This window comes from Panthera leo, chromosome C1 (assembly GCF_018350215.1).
Source record: "Panthera leo isolate Ple1 chromosome C1, P.leo_Ple1_pat1.1, whole genome shotgun sequence".
NCBI lineage: Eukaryota > Metazoa > Chordata > Mammalia > Carnivora > Felidae > Panthera > Panthera leo.
In genome coordinates this window covers 110,652,203-110,670,168 of record NC_056686.1, presented here as the reverse complement: position 1 = coordinate 110,670,168, position 17,966 = coordinate 110,652,203, and the positions used below count along the sequence as shown (strand labels likewise).

At 53.0% G+C, this 17,966-nt stretch overlaps 1 protein-coding gene across 4 annotated transcripts; it reads left to right on the top strand.

Annotated features, from left to right (window-relative positions):
• The first annotated feature begins 3,982 nt into the window (after positions 1 to 3,982).
• PROC (protein C, inactivator of coagulation factors Va and VIIIa) lies at positions 3,983 to 14,946 on the top strand. 4 transcript variants are annotated; one of them, XM_042954103.1, is made up of 9 exons: positions 3,983 to 4,054; positions 6,219 to 6,309; positions 7,628 to 7,794; positions 9,045 to 9,069; positions 9,185 to 9,322; positions 9,507 to 9,641; positions 11,845 to 11,984; positions 12,877 to 12,994; positions 14,159 to 14,945. In XM_042954103.1, the coding sequence occupies exons 2-9, from the start codon at positions 6,240 to 6,242 to the stop codon at positions 14,734 to 14,736; spliced, it is 1,371 nt and encodes a 456-aa protein (XP_042810037.1). In that variant the 5' UTR covers positions 3,983 to 4,054; positions 6,219 to 6,239; the 3' UTR covers positions 14,737 to 14,945. The 4 variants fall into 4 exon arrangements, with proteins under 4 accessions (XP_042810037.1, XP_042810033.1, XP_042810034.1 ...); XM_042954099.1 differs by lacking the exon at positions 3,983 to 4,054 and adding an exon at positions 5,018 to 5,063 and having other exon boundaries at positions 6,223 to 6,309; positions 14,159 to 14,946; XM_042954100.1 differs by lacking the exon at positions 3,983 to 4,054 and adding an exon at positions 5,018 to 5,063 and having other exon boundaries at positions 7,644 to 7,794; positions 14,159 to 14,946.
• Positions 14,947 to 17,966: the final 3,020 nt, after the last annotated feature.

Sequence of the window (17,966 nt, the reverse complement as noted above, 5' to 3'; positions counted from 1 at the left end):
GCCTTTATCTACTATAATGTTATATGTTAGTTTTATCTCAATAGAACTGAACAAAGTCTCAATAAAAAAAATCAATTGTATTTCTATATGCCAGTAGCACACAGTTTTAAATTGAAATATGTAAAATGCCATTTATGATAGCATTTTTAAAAACACAAAATAAGTAGTGATAAATTTAACGAAATATGTTCAGGGTCGATATGCTAAAAGCTACCAAACACTGGTGAGAGAAATTAACAAAGACCTAAGTAAATGGGGACAAATACCACACTAATAGATCAGAAGAACATTCTTAAGATGTCTCTTCTCCCCGGATTGTTCTATAGAATCAACTCAATCCATTCAAAATCTCAGCAAGCTATTTTTTTAAATTTTTTTTTTTTAATGCTTAGTATCATTAGTGATCGGGGAAATGAAATGAAATACTACCACACACCAGTAGAATGACTAAAAATAACAAAATTAAACCAAAAGCTGACCACGCCAAGTGCTGGGAAGGATGCAGAACAACTAACTAGAACACTCATATTTTGCTTGTGGGAACACGAAATGGTATGGCCACTTTACTTAACAGTATTTTTTTAATTTATTTATTTATTCTTGAGAGAGATGGGAGGGAGGGGCAGAGGGAGAGAGACAGAGAGAGAAAATCCCAAGCAGGCTCTGTGGAGCCCAACGCGGGGCTTGAACTCACAAACTAGGAGATCCTGACCTGAGCGGAAATCAAGAGTCAAACGTAACCAACTGAGCCGCCCAGGTGCTCCTGTTTTTGTTTTTTAGTAAAAGTAAACATGTACTTACACATAACTCAGCAGTCCCATTTATACATATTTGCCCAAGAAAAATGCAAACAACTCAGCAGTCCCATTTATACATATTTGCCCAAGAAAAACGCAGACATAGCCACACTAAGTCCTCTACATGAATGTTCTAGAAGTTTTATTAATAATAGCTAAGAACTCACTAAGGAATCTACTCCTGAAATCATTGTTGCACTATATGCTAACGAATTTGGATGTAAATTAAGAGAAATAAATAATAGCCAAGAAGTGGTGAATGGGTAACCAACTGTGGTATATCCATATAATGGAAACTACTCAGCTACAGAAACTAGTAATACCCATATCCACATGGAAGAGTCTCAAAAGCTTTATTTTATGTTGAGTGATAGAAGCCAGTCGTAAAGTCTATATACTGTAGGACTCCATTTATATGCCATTCTAGAAAAAACAACAGAGTCTAGATCAGGGGTTGCCAGAGGCTGCTGGTGGGGCACAGCGGAATTTTCAGGGTGACAGAAATGTCCCATATCATAATTGTGGTGGTTACACTATTACATACATTTGTCAAAACAAATAGAACGGGGGTGCCTGGGAGGTTCAGTCGGTTAAGCGACTGACTTCAGCTCAGGTCATGATCTTGCGATTTGTGAGGTCAAGGCCTTTGCCGGGATCTGTGCAGACAGCTCAGAGCCTGGAGCCTGCTTCGGATTCTGTGTCTCCCCATCTCCTTGCCCCTTCCCCATTTGCACTGTCTGTCTCTCTCTCAAAAATAAATAAATGTTTAAAAAAATTATAAAAAGCTAACTTTATTGTATGAAAATTATTCCTCAAACTTTTTTTTTTTTTAAAGAATCTGTGTCATTGTGCCATTGACATCAGGCTGCATCCGTCCATCTCCACTTGTTAAAGGGGAGCTCCCCAGGGCCTGTCCAGTTTCTCTCTTCCCTGCCTGACCTGGGCTGAGCCCTGAGCAGCTCCAAGGCTTTCCTGCAGGAGGGAAGGGATAAGATGCCGGGGAGCTGGCGAGAGCCTGCAGCAGTCCCATGAGTCTCCATCCCGCCCCTCTGGTCAGGAGGGGTAGCTCAGGTTGGGTTCTGCCACCCATGCAGGTCAGAGAGTCAGAGCCAGTGCTCTGGAAGAGTACACCCCAGCCCCGGGGAGATTGGGGGCTCTGGATGCTCAGCCCATTGCTGCTGAGCTGCCCCACACAGGGCAGCTGTCCCTGCCTCTCCCTGTCCTGCCTCTCCTGCCCCACCTCCTGCACACCTTCACAGGAACTTATCAACGGGGACACCCACTTTCCCCAGGGCTCTGATCCTCACAAGCTTCACCTGACACCTCGCTGTCTCTCTAGGATACAAGGGGGAGCCAAGAGAGGACATTGGTGTTGACTGATCACCAAAGTCTCTGTCCACCTTGTAGAAAATATTTAATTCAATCCTCATACCAACCACCTGAGGTGCACACTAGTCTTGGCCTCAGTTTACGGATGTGGAAATTGAGGCTGAGGGAGCCAAGATGAACCTTAAACCCGTGTGCGCCTGACCTCGAGGATGACCATGCTGGAGGCCATCTCATGGTTTTGCGCCACACACCTCCCCCCCCCCCCCCCGGCCCCGCCCCGCCCCACACACCTTTGCTTCTTATGTCTCTGCCTGTGTCCTCACAAATGCAGCGAATACCCTGCCAACGGAGGTCCTTCCTCGCTGTTCACGGCTGTGATGCTGTGGCATCTGGAGTCAGCCTGACTTCGGGCCAACAGGGGTGACTCACACCTGGGAAGGAACACCCCGGCGGCGACAAGGCAAATCGGCAGTGCCCCCCAAGCCAGGCCAGGCGGCCCCTTGGAACAGCAGCCTGGACCCTCCCTCGGGACCAGAGGAGCGGCCCGGATGGAAACCGGTTTCCTGGAGCACTGACCCCTGGCTTCGCGGCAGCACTCCTCAAGTGATGGCGGCCTTTCAGCCAGCACAACTCAGGGACTAGCTGATGGTGGGGACCCTCCCCCCTCCAAGGAGGTCGTCCGGGTCCCCTGCGCTGCCAGCCAGCGAGGAGCCCAGGAGGCAGGCTCCCCCACCGCAGTGCCCCAGCAGGCAGACAACCGTGAAGAACCTCCTGCCCTTCTCTGGGCAGCCTTCGGGGCCTCCGCAGGTCCTGGCGTCCTTCACTTGTCCCACCGCAGCTGCCTTGACTCTCCTGGGAGCCAGGGCTTTGGGCCTCCGGGTGGGTGGGGCTGTGAGCACAGCAGGCAGAGGCCCTTATCCAGGTTCAGGACCGGCGTGGGCGCCCTAGGTAGGCTTCACCCGGCAATGACCGTCTGGGCTAGCTGGGGAGGGGGGGCGGGGGGGGGTGGGACAAGTGGCAGGTGAGGAGTCTGGTGGGGCAGGGAAGGAGGGGGGGGTCTCAGTGAACACCCACTGTGCCTGGCGCTGGGGGGCAGCAGGAAGCGGAGTGGAGGAGAGGCGAGCCTAGAACAGTGTGCACTTAGAAGGGCGACACCAGAGCAAGGACAGGGCGCGCTCCACTGTCTCATGTGGTCAAGCATATGGTCTCCGTGCTTCCTGCTGAGTCCTGAGGACCGCGTGTCCCCTTCTCAAAGCAGCTGCCACAGACCCTCCCACATGGCCACTGGCTCTCCACTCCCACAGGTTCCCTTCCGAGTTCTACTCCCTCCTCCTCTTCCCCCTCCCTTCCACCCCTCCCCATGCCAGCACCTCCCCTGCTGTTTGTCTCCTTGCCCCCTCTCCCTCTCCTCCTGAGGGCCCTTCCTCCATTACCAGGGTCCTGCCAGTCCTGTGACCTCCAGCTGAAGCCCCACCTCTTCCAGCAGCCTTCCCTGGCCACCCCAGCTTGTGCCGGTTTCCCCTCACCCTGTTCTTTGCCTTCTCAAGCGCCTGTGTGGGCAGCACGAGGGCTTGTAGCCCCACAGCCCAGGCATGGTGCTGCACTCGCCTAGGTGGCCTCCCATGGTAGGATCCAGAGCTGCCCCAGTCTGGATCTGAAAGATCTGAAAGATCTGAAAGAGGGGGGTTTCCTAGGAGAGGAGAGGAACCCTCAAGAGCTTAAAGCCAGGATGTGTCCACTCAGGAGGTAGGGGCCTCGCCTTGCTGCTCCCTCAGCTTCCTGGGTATCTAAGGTCTCCTGTCTCTGCCTCTCTCACTCATCTGTATCTTCCTCCTCCTCAGCTTCCTCTGCTTTAGGCCCAGACACGGACGCCCAGGCCAGTGCTCACAGTGGAATGAGAGTTCGGAGGCCCTACTCCTGGGACCGAGGTAGAGAATCTGATCGACCCCCGGGTCAGGTGACTTTCCTGTGCAGTCCCAGAGGTCAATGGGGGCAGGGTCACATGCCCCCTGCAGGGGGTCCAGCTTTGAGGGGTGTGGTCAAGTCCTCCGGTAGCCAGTTGGATATGGGAGAAATGGGTGCATGTCCCATATGGTGCATGCAGGGAAGCAAGATGCCTAATAAATGTTGGCAGACTTAAGGACCAGCGCCAGGGCTCTTTCCCAGCGTCCTAACAGCCTTTCTGGGACCCAGTCTGTTTTTCTCACTTGTTTACAAAAGCGGCCAAGAGGTGCCAGGAAGACCTGAGTCTACTCCAGGTCTGCCACTTAGCAGCTTGGTGAATTTGGGCAACGAATAAGAGATTTCTGAGTGTCCTCATCTGCAAAGGAGAGATTATAAGAGTAGCCATGTGCCATTGTAGGGGGCAGCTATAGGGGTGACTGGAGCTGAGGGTCTAGCCCAGTGCCTGGCACTCACGTGGTAGGGACCCTGAGAGGCTTATCTTTTCAGCACAAAAATCAGAAATCGGGATAGTGTATCACTATGTAATTGACAGTGTTTTTTTCCTCCTTTTATACTAGCACGTAAAATAGGTGCATCTTACAGTTAATGGCATCCTAGATTTGGTGAAATATGGGATCATTACCAATTGCGCTGGTCTGGGGAAAACTGCAATATATCTGGGTAAAAATGTCCCCATCTGCAACATAAGGACAAGGTCCCTCCTTTAGGCAGCCACTGTGAGGCCAAAATGAGACCACATCTGGAGACAGCTTGACAAGTGCTCCCTCCCTCCTGGTTGGCACCAATTGGTGGACAAAGGTGGGCTTTGGGCAAACCAGGCCATCCTGAGCTGGGAGCCTGTTTGTTTATCTGTGGATGGGGCGGCCTCAGCACTGAGGGCCAAGCAAATATTTGCGGTTATGGATTAACTCGAGGTCCAGACTGTCATGGCGGCAGGACGGCGACCTTGCAATTTCTCCCTGGCCCACCCCAGTAAGTCCCCTTCGAGGCAGGTCTGTGAGGGGGGTGGAGGAGGGATGGGCAGATGTGAAGGCTGAATCCTCCAGCCAGGGTTCGAGAGGCTGGCTAGAGCTTGGGCTAATGGGAAATCAGGGCCCTGCCACAAGGCCGGCCTGGGCGCTTGCTGGCATTCCTCAGGCCTGGGTGCCACAGTTCCAAGGGGCCTTCTTCCCAGACTCTGAGGCAAGGAGAAGTTGTCAGAGCGCCTCCAGGGACGAAGGACATCGTCAGGGGCAGCTTGGAGCCCAGGAGCTGTCCTCCCCCACCTCACCTCTAAACCTGGGGAGTGGGGGAGGTTGCAGATGGGGCAGGCAGGCCTACCCCTGGGGCTTGGAGGCAGCGGAGGGCTCCCTCCTAGGTTTCCAGCTGGCAGGGCTACTTCTGGGGCTTTGTAGGGCAGCTGGTAGTTTGGGGCAGGGGCTAGGATTCTAGGCCTGGGGCCAGGTCCAAGCTCTGCTGTGTCCTGGCTGTGGGTTTTTAGTAAGCTACTTCACTCGTCTAAGCCGATATTTACTGAGCGTTTGCTGTGCACAAACCCTGTCTTTAGAGCATTGTATTTTATTCTCACAGTAACCCCAATAAGGCAGAAATGACAGCTTTTCTAACCATTTTACAAATGAGGAAACTGAGACAAGGAGCAGTTAGGTATCCTGCCCAGTATTGCTGTCCCGGAGCTGGGATTTGCACCAAGTGGTCTGACTTGGTGGCCTGGCTTCTGAACCATGTACCAATTGCTGGGAAAACACCACGAATGTCCAATAAATGTTAGCCTGGCCATCAGATCAGCAACGGCACCACCCCCTAACCCTCACCAAAGAACAGGACAAAGAAGGGCAGGAACATTCTGGGCTCAGCTGCCATGGCCCTTTTGTGCTGAGTCACCTTTGATCTTCCCCAGGACTCCATGCCCTTTCTTCCTTTTCTCTTCATCCCTCAGACTCTGGGGAAATGCTGTGACCTTAGCCCCACATACGCAAGGACACTGAGGTGCCAGTGGTTCTCTGTCTAGGGAACAGGGACCCCCCCCCCCCCCAGCCTCAGTCCTTGCATTCAGCTGCCATTCGGGGGGCCGGCCAGCAGGCAGAGCAGGGCTGGTGGGGCTTCTGGAAGCTCAGGAGTCCTCCTCAGACAGGTGTCAGCAACTTCAGAATGTGGCAACTCTCAAGCCTCTTCCTGTTGGTGACCATCTGGGGAACTTCCGCCACACCAGCTCCTCCTGGTAAGGCCACGCTACTCCCTCCCTGGGACCCTCCCAGTCTTCACAGGCCCTCTCAGGCCACACGAGGCCCTCACACCGCACAGCATCTCCTCTGGGCCTCATGGGGAGGTGAGAGGCACACATGGGGAGGAAGTGACTGACAGTCCCCTGCAGGCCAGCTGTTGGAACCCAGCAGCTACTCCCTGGCGGGTGGAGGCTGCGGGGTGTGGGGGGGAGCTGTGACAGCAGACTACTGTTGTGATGCAGTTAGCCCTGGGGGTCATGTCCCGAAGCTCCTTCTTCCAGCCTGGGAGTAGGCCACAGAGTCCCCCGGGGCCTTTCCCTCCACCCAAGTACTTGCTCCCTCAACAGCCAAAGCCAGGCCTGGCCACCACCCCACCCAGCTGCAGGGCGGCCTCTCCTCCAAGGCAGTGACCTGAGAGGTGACAGCCCTGCCCCACCCCTCCCTCAGCCCCCACAGCCAACAGGAGGAAACCAGGGCACCTTCTGAGGCCTGAGAGGGAATGAGTTGCCAGTGTCGCCCTCGCCCCAGGCACACCAGCTACTGTTGGCATTTGTGCCTGCTCCTGAGCTGCTCATCTGCCTGGGGTGGAGGTGGGGGGGGGCGGGGTTCACTCCCACCTGTGGTCCACTTGGCTTCTTTATCCAGACTCTGATGCCTTCCTTTCCTGGCCTTTGCATCAGCCCCTCCAGCCTCTCTTCCTCACTTCCCTGACCTGGTCCCTCCATCCCAGCTGTCCCCAACAGACACCTCTCAGAGCTCTGGAGACAGGTCTGCAGTCCTCCAGCGGTGCCTGCCTGAAGGGAAGGCTGGGAAGTGCTCCTCCCTGCTAGGGAGGTCAAGGAGGAGCTGGGAGGGAGGAGGGAGAGCATCAACACAGGGTGGCACAGGGGTACTCAGAGAAATGCCACCGACTGAACTTTGCAGTCTTGGTAATAACAGCAGCACGTAGCACTGGGTGCTCAGTTCTGTGTCAGGCCCTGTGCCATCTGACACCATTATTCCTCATGTTTGCATAAATAAACTGAGGTTTAGAGAGGCAAAGCCACCCGCTCAAGGTCACACATGGAGCTCAGGCTGGGTCCCAAGGGAGGGCTGCCTGGCTCAGCACACGAGTGGCCAAGTCCTCTGTCCTTCAAGGCCGGCCATCTGCTGTCTGTGGAGGAAGAGGGCAGAGGAGAAGGGGTCTTAAGTCTGGAGGGTCCGAGACAAAACCCCTCCTGGCTTCACTGGGCTCCCTGCAGTGCGGCCCCTACCCCAGCACCCACCCACCTCAGGCCCCTCCACCAAAGTGAGCTCCCCCTCCTCCCAAACCAGACTCAGTGTTCTCCAGCAGAGAGCTCGCCCACCGGGTGCTGCGGATCCGCAAGCGAGCCAACACCTTCCTGGAGGAGCTCCGGGCCGGCAGCCTGGAGCGGGAGTGCGTGGAGGAGATCTGTGACTTGGAGGAGGCCCAGGAGATTTTCCAAAATGTGGATGACACAGTAAGGCTGCAGCGCTGGCTGAAGAGGGCCGGTAGGCTGGTGGCCAGCAGGGGCTTGCAGGATGAGCAAGCTGGGGCTCCACTGCTGAGGCCCTCTTGGGAGTCGGGGAAGCCTTAGGCTGGGATTCCCAACAGTCCCACTGCAGGAAGTTCAGCCTGCTCTCTGCCCGCCACTGGCCACTACTGCCTCGCCTGTTCTCTGTGGCCAAAATGCCACCTTCTCTGCTTCCAGCCACGCACCTGCCCATCAGGGTGTCTGTCCTGATGTCTGTTCACATGCACTTGCTCTGTGCCTCAGTTCAAATTCTCAAGGGGCTAAATCTGATTGCTCAGGGGATCTGAGGGAAGAGCCCATGTCCTCTCTGGCTCCCAGGGCTCTGTGATGGCCCTGAAGTGGAAGGATGGATTGGTAAGAGAGGTGGCTCTCTGATACAGGACTCAGACCCCCTCCATCCCTAAGGGCCTACTTGAACTACTAGGACAAAGAGTTGTGCTGCCACCAGGGGGCCCCTTCTGAGCTGTCTGTAGGGCCTTCCCAGGCTGAGGGGGAGCTCTGGTCTGCCCCTTTGGCTGCTACCTCGTGGCCTAGATCCCCACGGCCTCTTTTCCCAAATGGCTTCCTCGGCTGACGCCCAAAGGACTTTCTGCAGCCACCATCTGAGCAGATCACATCCCTCCCATGGCTCTCCCACCTCACCCTAAGATCTCCCAGGCCCCACAGAGAACAGCCACTGCTGCAGGGGCCTGCTGGTGTTAGGCATCCAGCAGTGGATCTCAGGTGTGGTGGCCCCAGACCATCAGCAGCAGCAGGGACTTGGTTAGACCAGCAGACCTTCCGAACCAGCAATCAGCATCTAACCCACAAGGTCTCAACTTTGAGAAGCTGGCTTAGGGAAAGACCATGAGCATGAGAGGTCCAGAAAAGCCTAAAGGAGTGATGGGGGCAAGAAGGAGGCTGAGCAGCCTGGTGAGGGATTTGGGGTCCCTTCCCCTACAGAGGCTGTTGTGGTAGCAGACAGTCCAGAGAGCAGGCTTCCAGACGCAAAGGGGGTAGGGTGGGGTGAGTGGGAGGTGGGGTGGAGATGGCAAAGGAGGTGCGGGCAAGGAGGAGTGTGGCCCTACCCTGGCTGGCCACCGCCCGACAAGCCTTTCCCTCCCCTGCCCCACCTGGGTGGGACCCGGGAGGGGACCCGCGGGCTCCCCAGGCACACACGGGCTGACGGCCCCTCATGCTGCCCCTTCTCTCCACAGCTGGCCTTCTGGGCCAAGTACATCGGTGAGTGCGCTCTCCATCCCAGGCCGCTGTGCCCGTGCCCCCTCGGGTTCTTTGGGCCGCAGGAGGGACGGGGACGGGCTGGTGGCACCAGTGACACCCCTTCGCCATGTCGCAGACGAGGACCAGTGCGTGGCCCCACCCCCCGATCACCCGTGCGACAGCCCGTGTTGCGGGCACGGCAATTGCATCGACGGCATCAGCGCCTTCCGCTGTGACTGCGACCCGGGCTGGGAGGGCCGCTTCTGCCTATACGGTGAGAGGGCCGGCCGCGGTAGGGGGCGGGGAGGGGGGGCGGGGGTAGGGGCGAGCAGTCGGGCCCCGCGGGGCGGGGAGGGGGTGGGGGCGGGAAAAGGGAAGGGGCCCCCGCGGAGGGGGGGAGGGGGCCGGTCGCGCCGCGCCACCGTGCCCTCCCGGCGCCCCCTCCCTTGTCCGCGCAGAGGTGAGCTTCTCCAACTGCTCGCTGGACAACGGCGGCTGCGCGCACTACTGCCTGGAGGAGGAGGGCGGGCGCCGCTGCAGCTGCGCGCCGGGCTACAAGCTGGGGGACGACCACCTGCAGTGCGAGCCCACGGGTGAGCCCCCCAACCCAGGGAGGGGGCGGCCCGGGGAGGCTTCGGAGGAGCCATCGAGGAAATGCGCCACCCCTGCTCCGCGTGCTCGGTCCTGGGGTCCGTCCCAGATTTGGGGGGTGCCCCCACCTGCTCTTTTCCTCACTTACCTGCCTCCCTCCAGGTGCCCCTGCTCACCTTGGGGACAATTTTCCGGAGGAGCATGAGCCCATAGGTCACTCATCTCCCAAACTGTGAGCGGATGTAGGGGACCAGACCTCTGGTATCTTCCTCCACTACTCCGGCTAGCTTTATTTTCTTTTTTTCTTTCTTTCTTCCTTCCTTCCTTCCTCTCTTTCTTTCTTTCTTTTTTTTTTTTCTTTCTTTCTTTCTTTCTTTCTTTTAATTTAATTTATTTTTTTAATTTACATCCACGTTACTTAGCATATAGTGCAACAATGATTTCAGGTAGTGCAACAATGATTTCAGGAATAGATTCCTTTAATGCCCCTTACCCATTTAGCCCATCCCCCTTCCCACAACCCCTCCAGTAACCCTCTGTTCTCCATATTTAAGAGTCTCTTATGTTTGTCCCCCTCCCTCTTTTTATATTATTTTTGCTTCCCTTCCCTTATGTTCATCTGTTTTGTATCTTAAAGTCCTCATATGAGTGAAGTCATATATTTGTCTTTCTCTGACTTATTTCACGTAGCATAATACCCTCTAGTTCCATCCATGTTGTTGCAAATGGCAAGATTTCATTCTTTTTGATTGCTGAGTAATTCTCCTTTGTGTATATATACCACATCTTCTTTATCCATTCATCCATTGATGGATATTTGGGCTCTTTCCATACTCTGGCTATTGTCAATAGCGCTGCTATAAACATTGGGGTGCATGTGCCGCTTCAAAACAGCACTCCTGTATCCTTAGGATAAATACCTAGTAGTGCAATTGCTGTGTCATAGGGTAGTTCTAATTTTTTGAGGAACCTCCATACTGTTTTCCAGAGTGGCTGACCAGTTTGCATTCCCACCAGAAGTGGGGATTATTTTGAAATAGAGATTCACAGGAACTTACAAGGAAATGCCTGGTGGACCTGGTGGCCTGTGGGTGTTCCTGTGAGGCCATTGGAAAGCCCAGGTCACCTGGAAGAATCCCTACTGCCCAGCCCGTCAGGTGTTTAGGCCATTTCCTGAGAGGAATCCCCCAGGTTCATGTTTGGGTGGGTCCAGCCTGCTGTCCAGCCCCCTGGAGTAGAGCAGGGAAGAGTCCAGCCCCCTGGAGTGGAGCAGGGAAGCTGCAGATGTCTGGGTTACTCCCTCTGGTCAGTCTTGCACATCACTCTTTCCTGTGGCTATGCACAGTCTCTGGTTCCCCCTGTGCAGAGAATACCCCTATGGACTTCTGCATGCTTGGAGAAGAGAGTCAAGCCACTGGGGGGTTGGCACAGAGGTCTAGGGCTTTAGTAGTTTCCTTTCCAAACTCAACATTTCTGTCTGCAGTCCTACCTATACTGTGTTATTCGGAAGCACTGAGGCAGGGGGCAGTGGTGTCTGGTAATAAAAGCAGTCAGCTCCTAGAATCCCCTATTACTGGCTGAGATTTTTGCTTTCTCAGATAGCCAAGTCAGCTACCATGTCTGGCTTCTGGAATTTTGTTGCTGCTGTCTCCATTCTCTGCCACTATGCAATCCCCCTGCTGATGGTTGCCCATTGCTCCTACAAGTCTAAATCTCTCAGCCTGGCATGTATGGTCCATCATGAGCAGACTCTGGCAGCCCTCCCAGCCCTCCGTGCTCCATCACATGCTCTCTCCCCTTGGCAGAGGACCTCACAACTGTGCTCAAAGCTACTTTGGGGGCTCTCCAGGAACGCCCACCACTTCCTCCCCATAATCTCTTACCTGTGTTAGGAGCTTGGTGGCATCCCAGCATGAGACTTTACTTATGTATCTCAGGGATTACTCCCAGTGGCCCTGGGAATTCTGAGAAGTTTAACAACCTGACCAAGGACACACGGATGGGTAGTGATGCTGCTTGGTCTGACTCTTGCCAGAGTCAAACAGAGGGGATTTTCAGGTTACTGTAACTGGGTCCCTAAGCATCACATATGCCTTTACCCCTACAATGGGGCAAACTAGGCTGCAGGCAGGAAGTTGACAAAGGTGAGGGAGCAGTCTCAGGGAGCAGTACCCGGCAGCAGCTCACCAGCTTCCCCTACTTCAGTGAAGTTCCCCTGTGGGAGGCCAGGGAGGCGAATGGAGAAGAAGCGCAAGACTGTGAAACGTGACACAAGCCAAGCTGACCAAATAGATCCAAGGCTCGTCAATGGGAAGCTATCCGGATGGGGGGAGAGCCCCTGGCAGGTGAGAGGAGAAGCAGCCTCTTGGGTGAGGAATCACAGAGCCCCTGCTGGGAGTTCCCCCACTCAGGATGCCCAGATGGGGAGGGGAAACGCTGCTTTCGCTTGGGGTGGGGGGCTGTGCTAATGGCGGAGCCATTTCAGGGAAAGCTGGGGGGAAAGCTGGAGGTACTTGATGGGGGATAGCAGCCAGGGCCGGATGGGCTGAGCACAGGGGCATGTGGTGGACGTACAGGAAGGCAAGCCATCATTTTAGTAAAGAGCCGGAAAGATAATGCACTGCCGGTGGAATTTTAGGTGGAGGCCCATCTCATGGGAGAGGTGTTTTGCTTGGGAGAGAGGTGGGAGGGATGGTTGACCCTGAATACCGCTCCAGCCTCACCGTGGCTGCTAACACTTACTTGGTCCCAGGCATTGGATGGTACAGAAATCAATAAGCAGGGGATTGGCAGGCCTTGGGGAGCTCAAAGATTCTGGGAGGGTCGGGCTCCTAAACACAGCGACTCAATGGGACCAAAGCCAGGATGGCCAGTGGGACAGGGCCTGATGGAACCCCAAGGGATCCCTGTTCAGGCTTCAAAGGCTCCTCAGGGGACTTGAGTCCCAGCCTGAGCCCCAAGGGTGAGTAGAACTCTCTGGGTGCTGTGGAGAATAACTACAGCAACAGCATGGGCAAAGGCAGGGAGAGGCCCTACAACAGGACAACTCTGTAAAACAGGCAGAAATAGAAAATGCCAGCAAAGGGCCATGGGTCTGTGCCTGTGTGACTAGGGAACAGGAAAGATCCACTTTCGCAGCCAGCACCTCAGGCTTGAGAACCATGGCTGTGCTGCACGCCATGGACCCTGGCCTGTCAGGGGTAGTTGTGGTGATGTCACTGCCCACTCCCATTCCAGGTGATCCTGCTGGACTCAAAGAAGAAGCTGGCCTGCGGGGCGGTGCTCATCCACACGTCCTGGGTGCTGACAGCGGCCCACTGCATGGAGGACTCTAAGAAGCTCATGGTCAGGCTCGGTACGGACTGGGGCTGGGCAGGAGGGGCCTCAGAGGCCTCCAGGAGGGGTGATGCCAGCAGCCTGGCCAGGTTTGGGGACCCTGATCCTCGGGGTGCTTGAACAAGAGGTGGCTTGAGCTCCACGGAAGGTGTCTGGGGAGAAGAGACCTCAGTGCTCCCCTGACCAAGCCACTCCCCTGGTGGGATTTGAGACACAGTGACACCTGGTATATGGCAGGTGGGGATTCTCTTCAAATCTGGTGCCCAGGTGCTTACACACATGTGTTTGCAAAGTGAGGGGGGCGTCTCACACACACACACACACACACACACACACACACACGCCTCTTCACTCCCACTCACATGGAGCAGGCCGTGTGGACGTCCAGTACTGTCGGGTAAAGACACCCACAAGGGATCTACATCACCTGGCTCCAGGGCCATGCTTCACACAGGCTGAGAAGCTGATGGAGCTGAGTGGCAGAGACTCTGGCATCTGCCACAGCAAGGCAGCTGCAGTGGTCCCCGGGGCCCTGAGTCCGGGCCCCACTCTGTACCAGTTTCTGAAGGGGCTCTCCACTGTCCATGCGGAAAAAAGAAGGAAAAGCTGTATTGAGAATGACCAATTCACATTCCCTGCAATAATCTGCCACACAACCAATGGCCAGTGGCCTCCAGTGGCACTGGGCTTAGAATCTCCAACTCCCCCACCCCTGCCCCTCCAGGAGCCATCAGCCTTGCTGGGGAGGATCTTGTCTCTGGTGTGTGATCCGATCTTTCTTCCCCGGCAGAGCCTGTGTCCTGTTGGTTCTTCCCTCTGGGTCTTGTGTCTTGCTGTTCTTGCCCTGTCAGCTCCCCCCCAGTTGCTTGTCGCTGCGTTGCTCTCAGGCCAGCAGTGCTGGCAGGAGAGGCGTGTCTCCACACCACAGTAGCTCCACACACCCTTTGCGGCTCCTCTCTGTGTCCCTGGCCTCCCTGCTCACTGCCCACGGCCGCCAGGCCTCCCTGCCCCATCTGTGAGTGAGGCCTCAATTCCAACCAGCCTTCCACCCCTTTAAGACGACACCTGGAAGGGATGTGAGATTTGTGGCGCCCATGGCAGTGCCTGGGATGTGTGGCGTCTGCTCCAGCTGCGGACCCTGGTGCTGCCCCCAACCACTCCGACTGCCCCCCTTGCCCCATAGGTGAGTATGACCTGCGGCGCAGGGAGAAGTGGGAGATGGACCTGGACATCAAGGAGGTCCTCATGCATCCCAACTACAGCAAAAGCACCTCAGACAATGACATCGCACTGCTCCGCCTGGCCCAGCCCGCCATCCTCTCACAGACCATCGTGCCCATCTGCCTCCCTGACAGTGGCCTTGCGGAACGTGAGCTCACCCAGGCTGGCCAGGAGACGGTGGTGACTGGCTGGGGCCATCGCAGCGAGACCAAGAGAAACCGCACCTTTGTTCTCAACTTCATCAAGGTCCCCGTGGTCCCTCAAAACGAGTGCATCAAGGCCATGCACAACATGATCTCTGAGAACATGCTGTGCGCGGGCATCCTTGGGGACTCACAGGATGCCTGTGAGGGCGACAGTGGGGGGCCTATGGTTGCATCCTTCCGCGGCACCTCGTTCCTGGTGGGCCTGGTGAGCTGGGGCGAGGGCTGTGGGCGCCTCCACAATTATGGCGTTTACACTAAAGTCAGCCGCTACCTTGACTGGATCCACAGCCACATTAGAGCTGAGGAGGCCTCGCTCGAGGGCCAGGTGCCTTAGCTTCCCTCAGGCTTGTGTCTGGAGCCCAGAGGCCACTCGTGGAACGGGGTGGGGGAGTGGGGCTGGATGGCTGAATGCAACAGTTGAGACATTAAAGGGGACATGTAACAAGCACACCAGCTATAGTTCTGTCTCTCTTTGCATCCCTTTTCTGGGCTGTTCTGAAGGGAGTAACATTTGTGGAACATCTACTGCATGTCCCACACTTTATGAATACAGTCTTTTTCAGCTCTGTGGGGTGGGGAAGAGCTGAGCCAAATTTGGTGGAGTCTGAGGCTGATAACATTTGGGGGAGGGGCTCTTTTTATGAAAAAGAATAAAAAATGTGACCATAAAACTGTGGAAGCCCCTCCCAGGGCCTTGGAAGGAGACTGCACAAAGCAGAGATCTAGAAGTCAGAGCTTTACAGTACACCCAACAATGAAGGTAGAGGTTTTAAGCTCACATTACAGAGGGGAAAACTGAAGTTTAGGAAGGGTTACATGGTGGAATCAGGATTCAGATCTAGGCCTGACTCCCAACCCCTGTGCCCCTGTGTGTTCTTCACTGTTCTTGGAGGGCAGCTGTGTTGAGCACTTGCTGGGTATGGAGGCCATTATCAGCCCAGTGGGGGAAGTAGCCAGAGACTCAGAAGGTGTTGGTTCAGCTCAGAATGAGCTCACAGCTGGGGAAGCTGTTTAAGAACAATTTCACAAAGGGGTGCCTGGGTGGCTCAGTTGGTTGAGTGTCTGATTTTTTATTTCAGTTCAGGTCATGATCCCGGGGTTGTGGGATCCATCCCTGTATCAGGCTCTGCACTGAGTGTGGAGCCTGCTTAAGATCCATTCTCTCTCTCTCTCTCTCTCCCTCTGCCCCTCTACCCTACTTGTGTGCGTGCACTTTCTCTCAAAAAAAAAAAAAAAAAATTCACATGAGCATGAATAGCAGTAAGTAGGCGGCTCTGTGTTGAGCCAGCCTTATAGGCATAACTGGATGAGACAGAGAAATAAGTAAGGATGGACTTGATAAAGAGGGACAGAGGTGAGACGAAGCTGAGACAATTGGGCTAAAGTCGTACAACGAATCTCACTCTTTGTGTAGCTGTGGCCAAGCTATTCTCTTCTCTGGGCATCAGTAAAATAAAGGGATTAAATGACAGCATTAAATGGTTCTCAATCCTGGCTGTACGTTTGAGCCTCCTGGGGAATTTTTACAAACATCCAGTTGCCCCTTCAGAGATTCTGGTTTAACTGATTTAGAGTGGGGGACCCTGACATTGATAATTTAAAAACTCCCCAGCTTATTTAAAAGTGTAGCTGGGGTTGAAAGCCACCGGACCAGATGGTCTTTAAGGGCCATTTTTGCTTGGATAGTCCCTAGTTCTGAGCCTCAGTACCAATGACAATGAAGACCAGCAATCTGAAAAAGGACAGCACAAGTGAGTCAATAGTGAAGGAGGCCCTGACTTGTGGTTATACCCAGCTTGTCAGAGCCACAACTGCTTATTATAGACCAGAGACCCCAGGAGGCATGCCTGAGAAGGGGCCTGCAGGATCCATCTCCTAACAGATGCAGCAAAGGGGTAGATGGGACAGCTAGGGAGTGGGAGGAAGCCAGGCCCAGGGCTGGAACCACCTCCTGATGAATGCATTGAGCCAGCATCCCTGACACTCACAGTGGGATGTAATGGATTGGGAGTGACAGCGTGCTGGACGTCTTTGCCCCAGGCAAGTTTCTGGTGAAGCCAGTTAACTAGCATGGTAGCTTGGGTGAGGAAGCTCTGGTATGACCCGAGGAGCTCTACTGACCTGCTCCCTAGTGAAACTCGTGAAAATTATAAAAACAAATATCTAAAATCTCTGGGAATGGTCCTAAGGGCAAACAAAACAAGAACAAAGATACAGCTTTTAAATCAATGCGAGAAAACTTGATCTGTCCAACAGAAAGCAAAGGAGAATAAAAATAAATAAGCAGCACACATAAATCCATTGCATTTCTGTGTAATAACAATGACTATGTGAAAATCAAAATTAAAACCACAATACCACTTCCAAGCACCCTAAAGAAAATGAAGTACTTAGATATAAGTTAAACATACAACTATGGCCACCTGACTTTTGACAAAGCTGCAAAAGCAATTCGATTGAGGAAGAAGAGCCTTTTCATAGGAAGCTGGTACAGTGGGGCATCCATAGGCCAAAAAATGAAACTGAATCTGAGTTTCACACCTTGTACGAAAACTAACTCAAAATGGACATGAACTATAAAGTGAGACAAGAAGAAAGTATAGTAAATGGAAACTATGGAATAAGATGGAAATAACGATAAATGTAATTAGGTTAAACTTATCAAGTTAAAGAGAGATCTCTCAAATTAAAAAAAATCAATCTGACCATATATTATTTACACACAACTTAAAAACTTAACATAAAAACATAAAACATAACATAAAAACATAAAAACTTAAAAGACTGAACATATATAATAATAGAAAGTCCATATGATTTTGAACAAAAAGCTAAGATAGTGATTTTCATAATGGATAAAATGGAAACCAAGGGGAAAATATCTTAAACACCAATGATGGACATTAAATACTGATGAAAGAATCAATCATGTAATCATCATAGTATGTGCCTCTAACAATATAACCTCAAAATATATAAACCAACAACTGACAGAAGTGCAGGAAGAAAGAAACAATTGTTTTGGAGATTTTTAAAACTCTCTCAGAAACCAATAAATTAAACAGATTAAAAAATAAGTGGCTATGTAGAATACCTGGCCAATAAAATTAATAAGCTTGAGTGATTCTTTTTTAGCATATGAGGAACACTTATAAAAATATACTGAGCCAGAAGGAAACCTGACTAAATTCCAAAGGCTCACTATGATCCAGAACCTCCTCTCTAGCCAAAAGGCAATGCAAATATAAATTCACAAAAAATGTTTTAAAATCTTGTACATTTTCAAACTAACATATTAGTAAAAAAAAATCATTAAAAAATGAAGAAATAGTAAGATTGAATGCCAAATTGTGGGACACAGCTAAAGCAAGGCATAGAGGGAAATTATATCTTCAAATATACTTATCAAGAAACAAAAGTTAACAGAGAGAGATTTTAACAAATTGCCTTGTGTGATTATGGAGGCCTGGCTGGTCCAAAATCTGATGGGACAGACTGCAGCCTGGAGGCTCAGGGAAAAATTGCAGATCTAAATTTTTTTTTAATGTTTATTTATTTTTGAGA

Coding starts and splice junctions, on each gene's coding strand:
- PROC (XM_042954099.1), top strand. CDS start 5,018: ATGGCGGCAGGACGGCGACCTTGCAATTTCTCCCTGGCCCACCCCA. Junction 9,323..9,506: donor GGGCCGCTTCTGCCTATACG/GTGAGAGGGCCG, acceptor TTGTCCGCGCAG/AGGTGAGCTTCTCCAACTGC. Junction 12,995..14,158: donor GAAGCTCATGGTCAGGCTCG/GTACGGACTGGG, acceptor CTTGCCCCATAG/GTGAGTATGACCTGCGGCGC.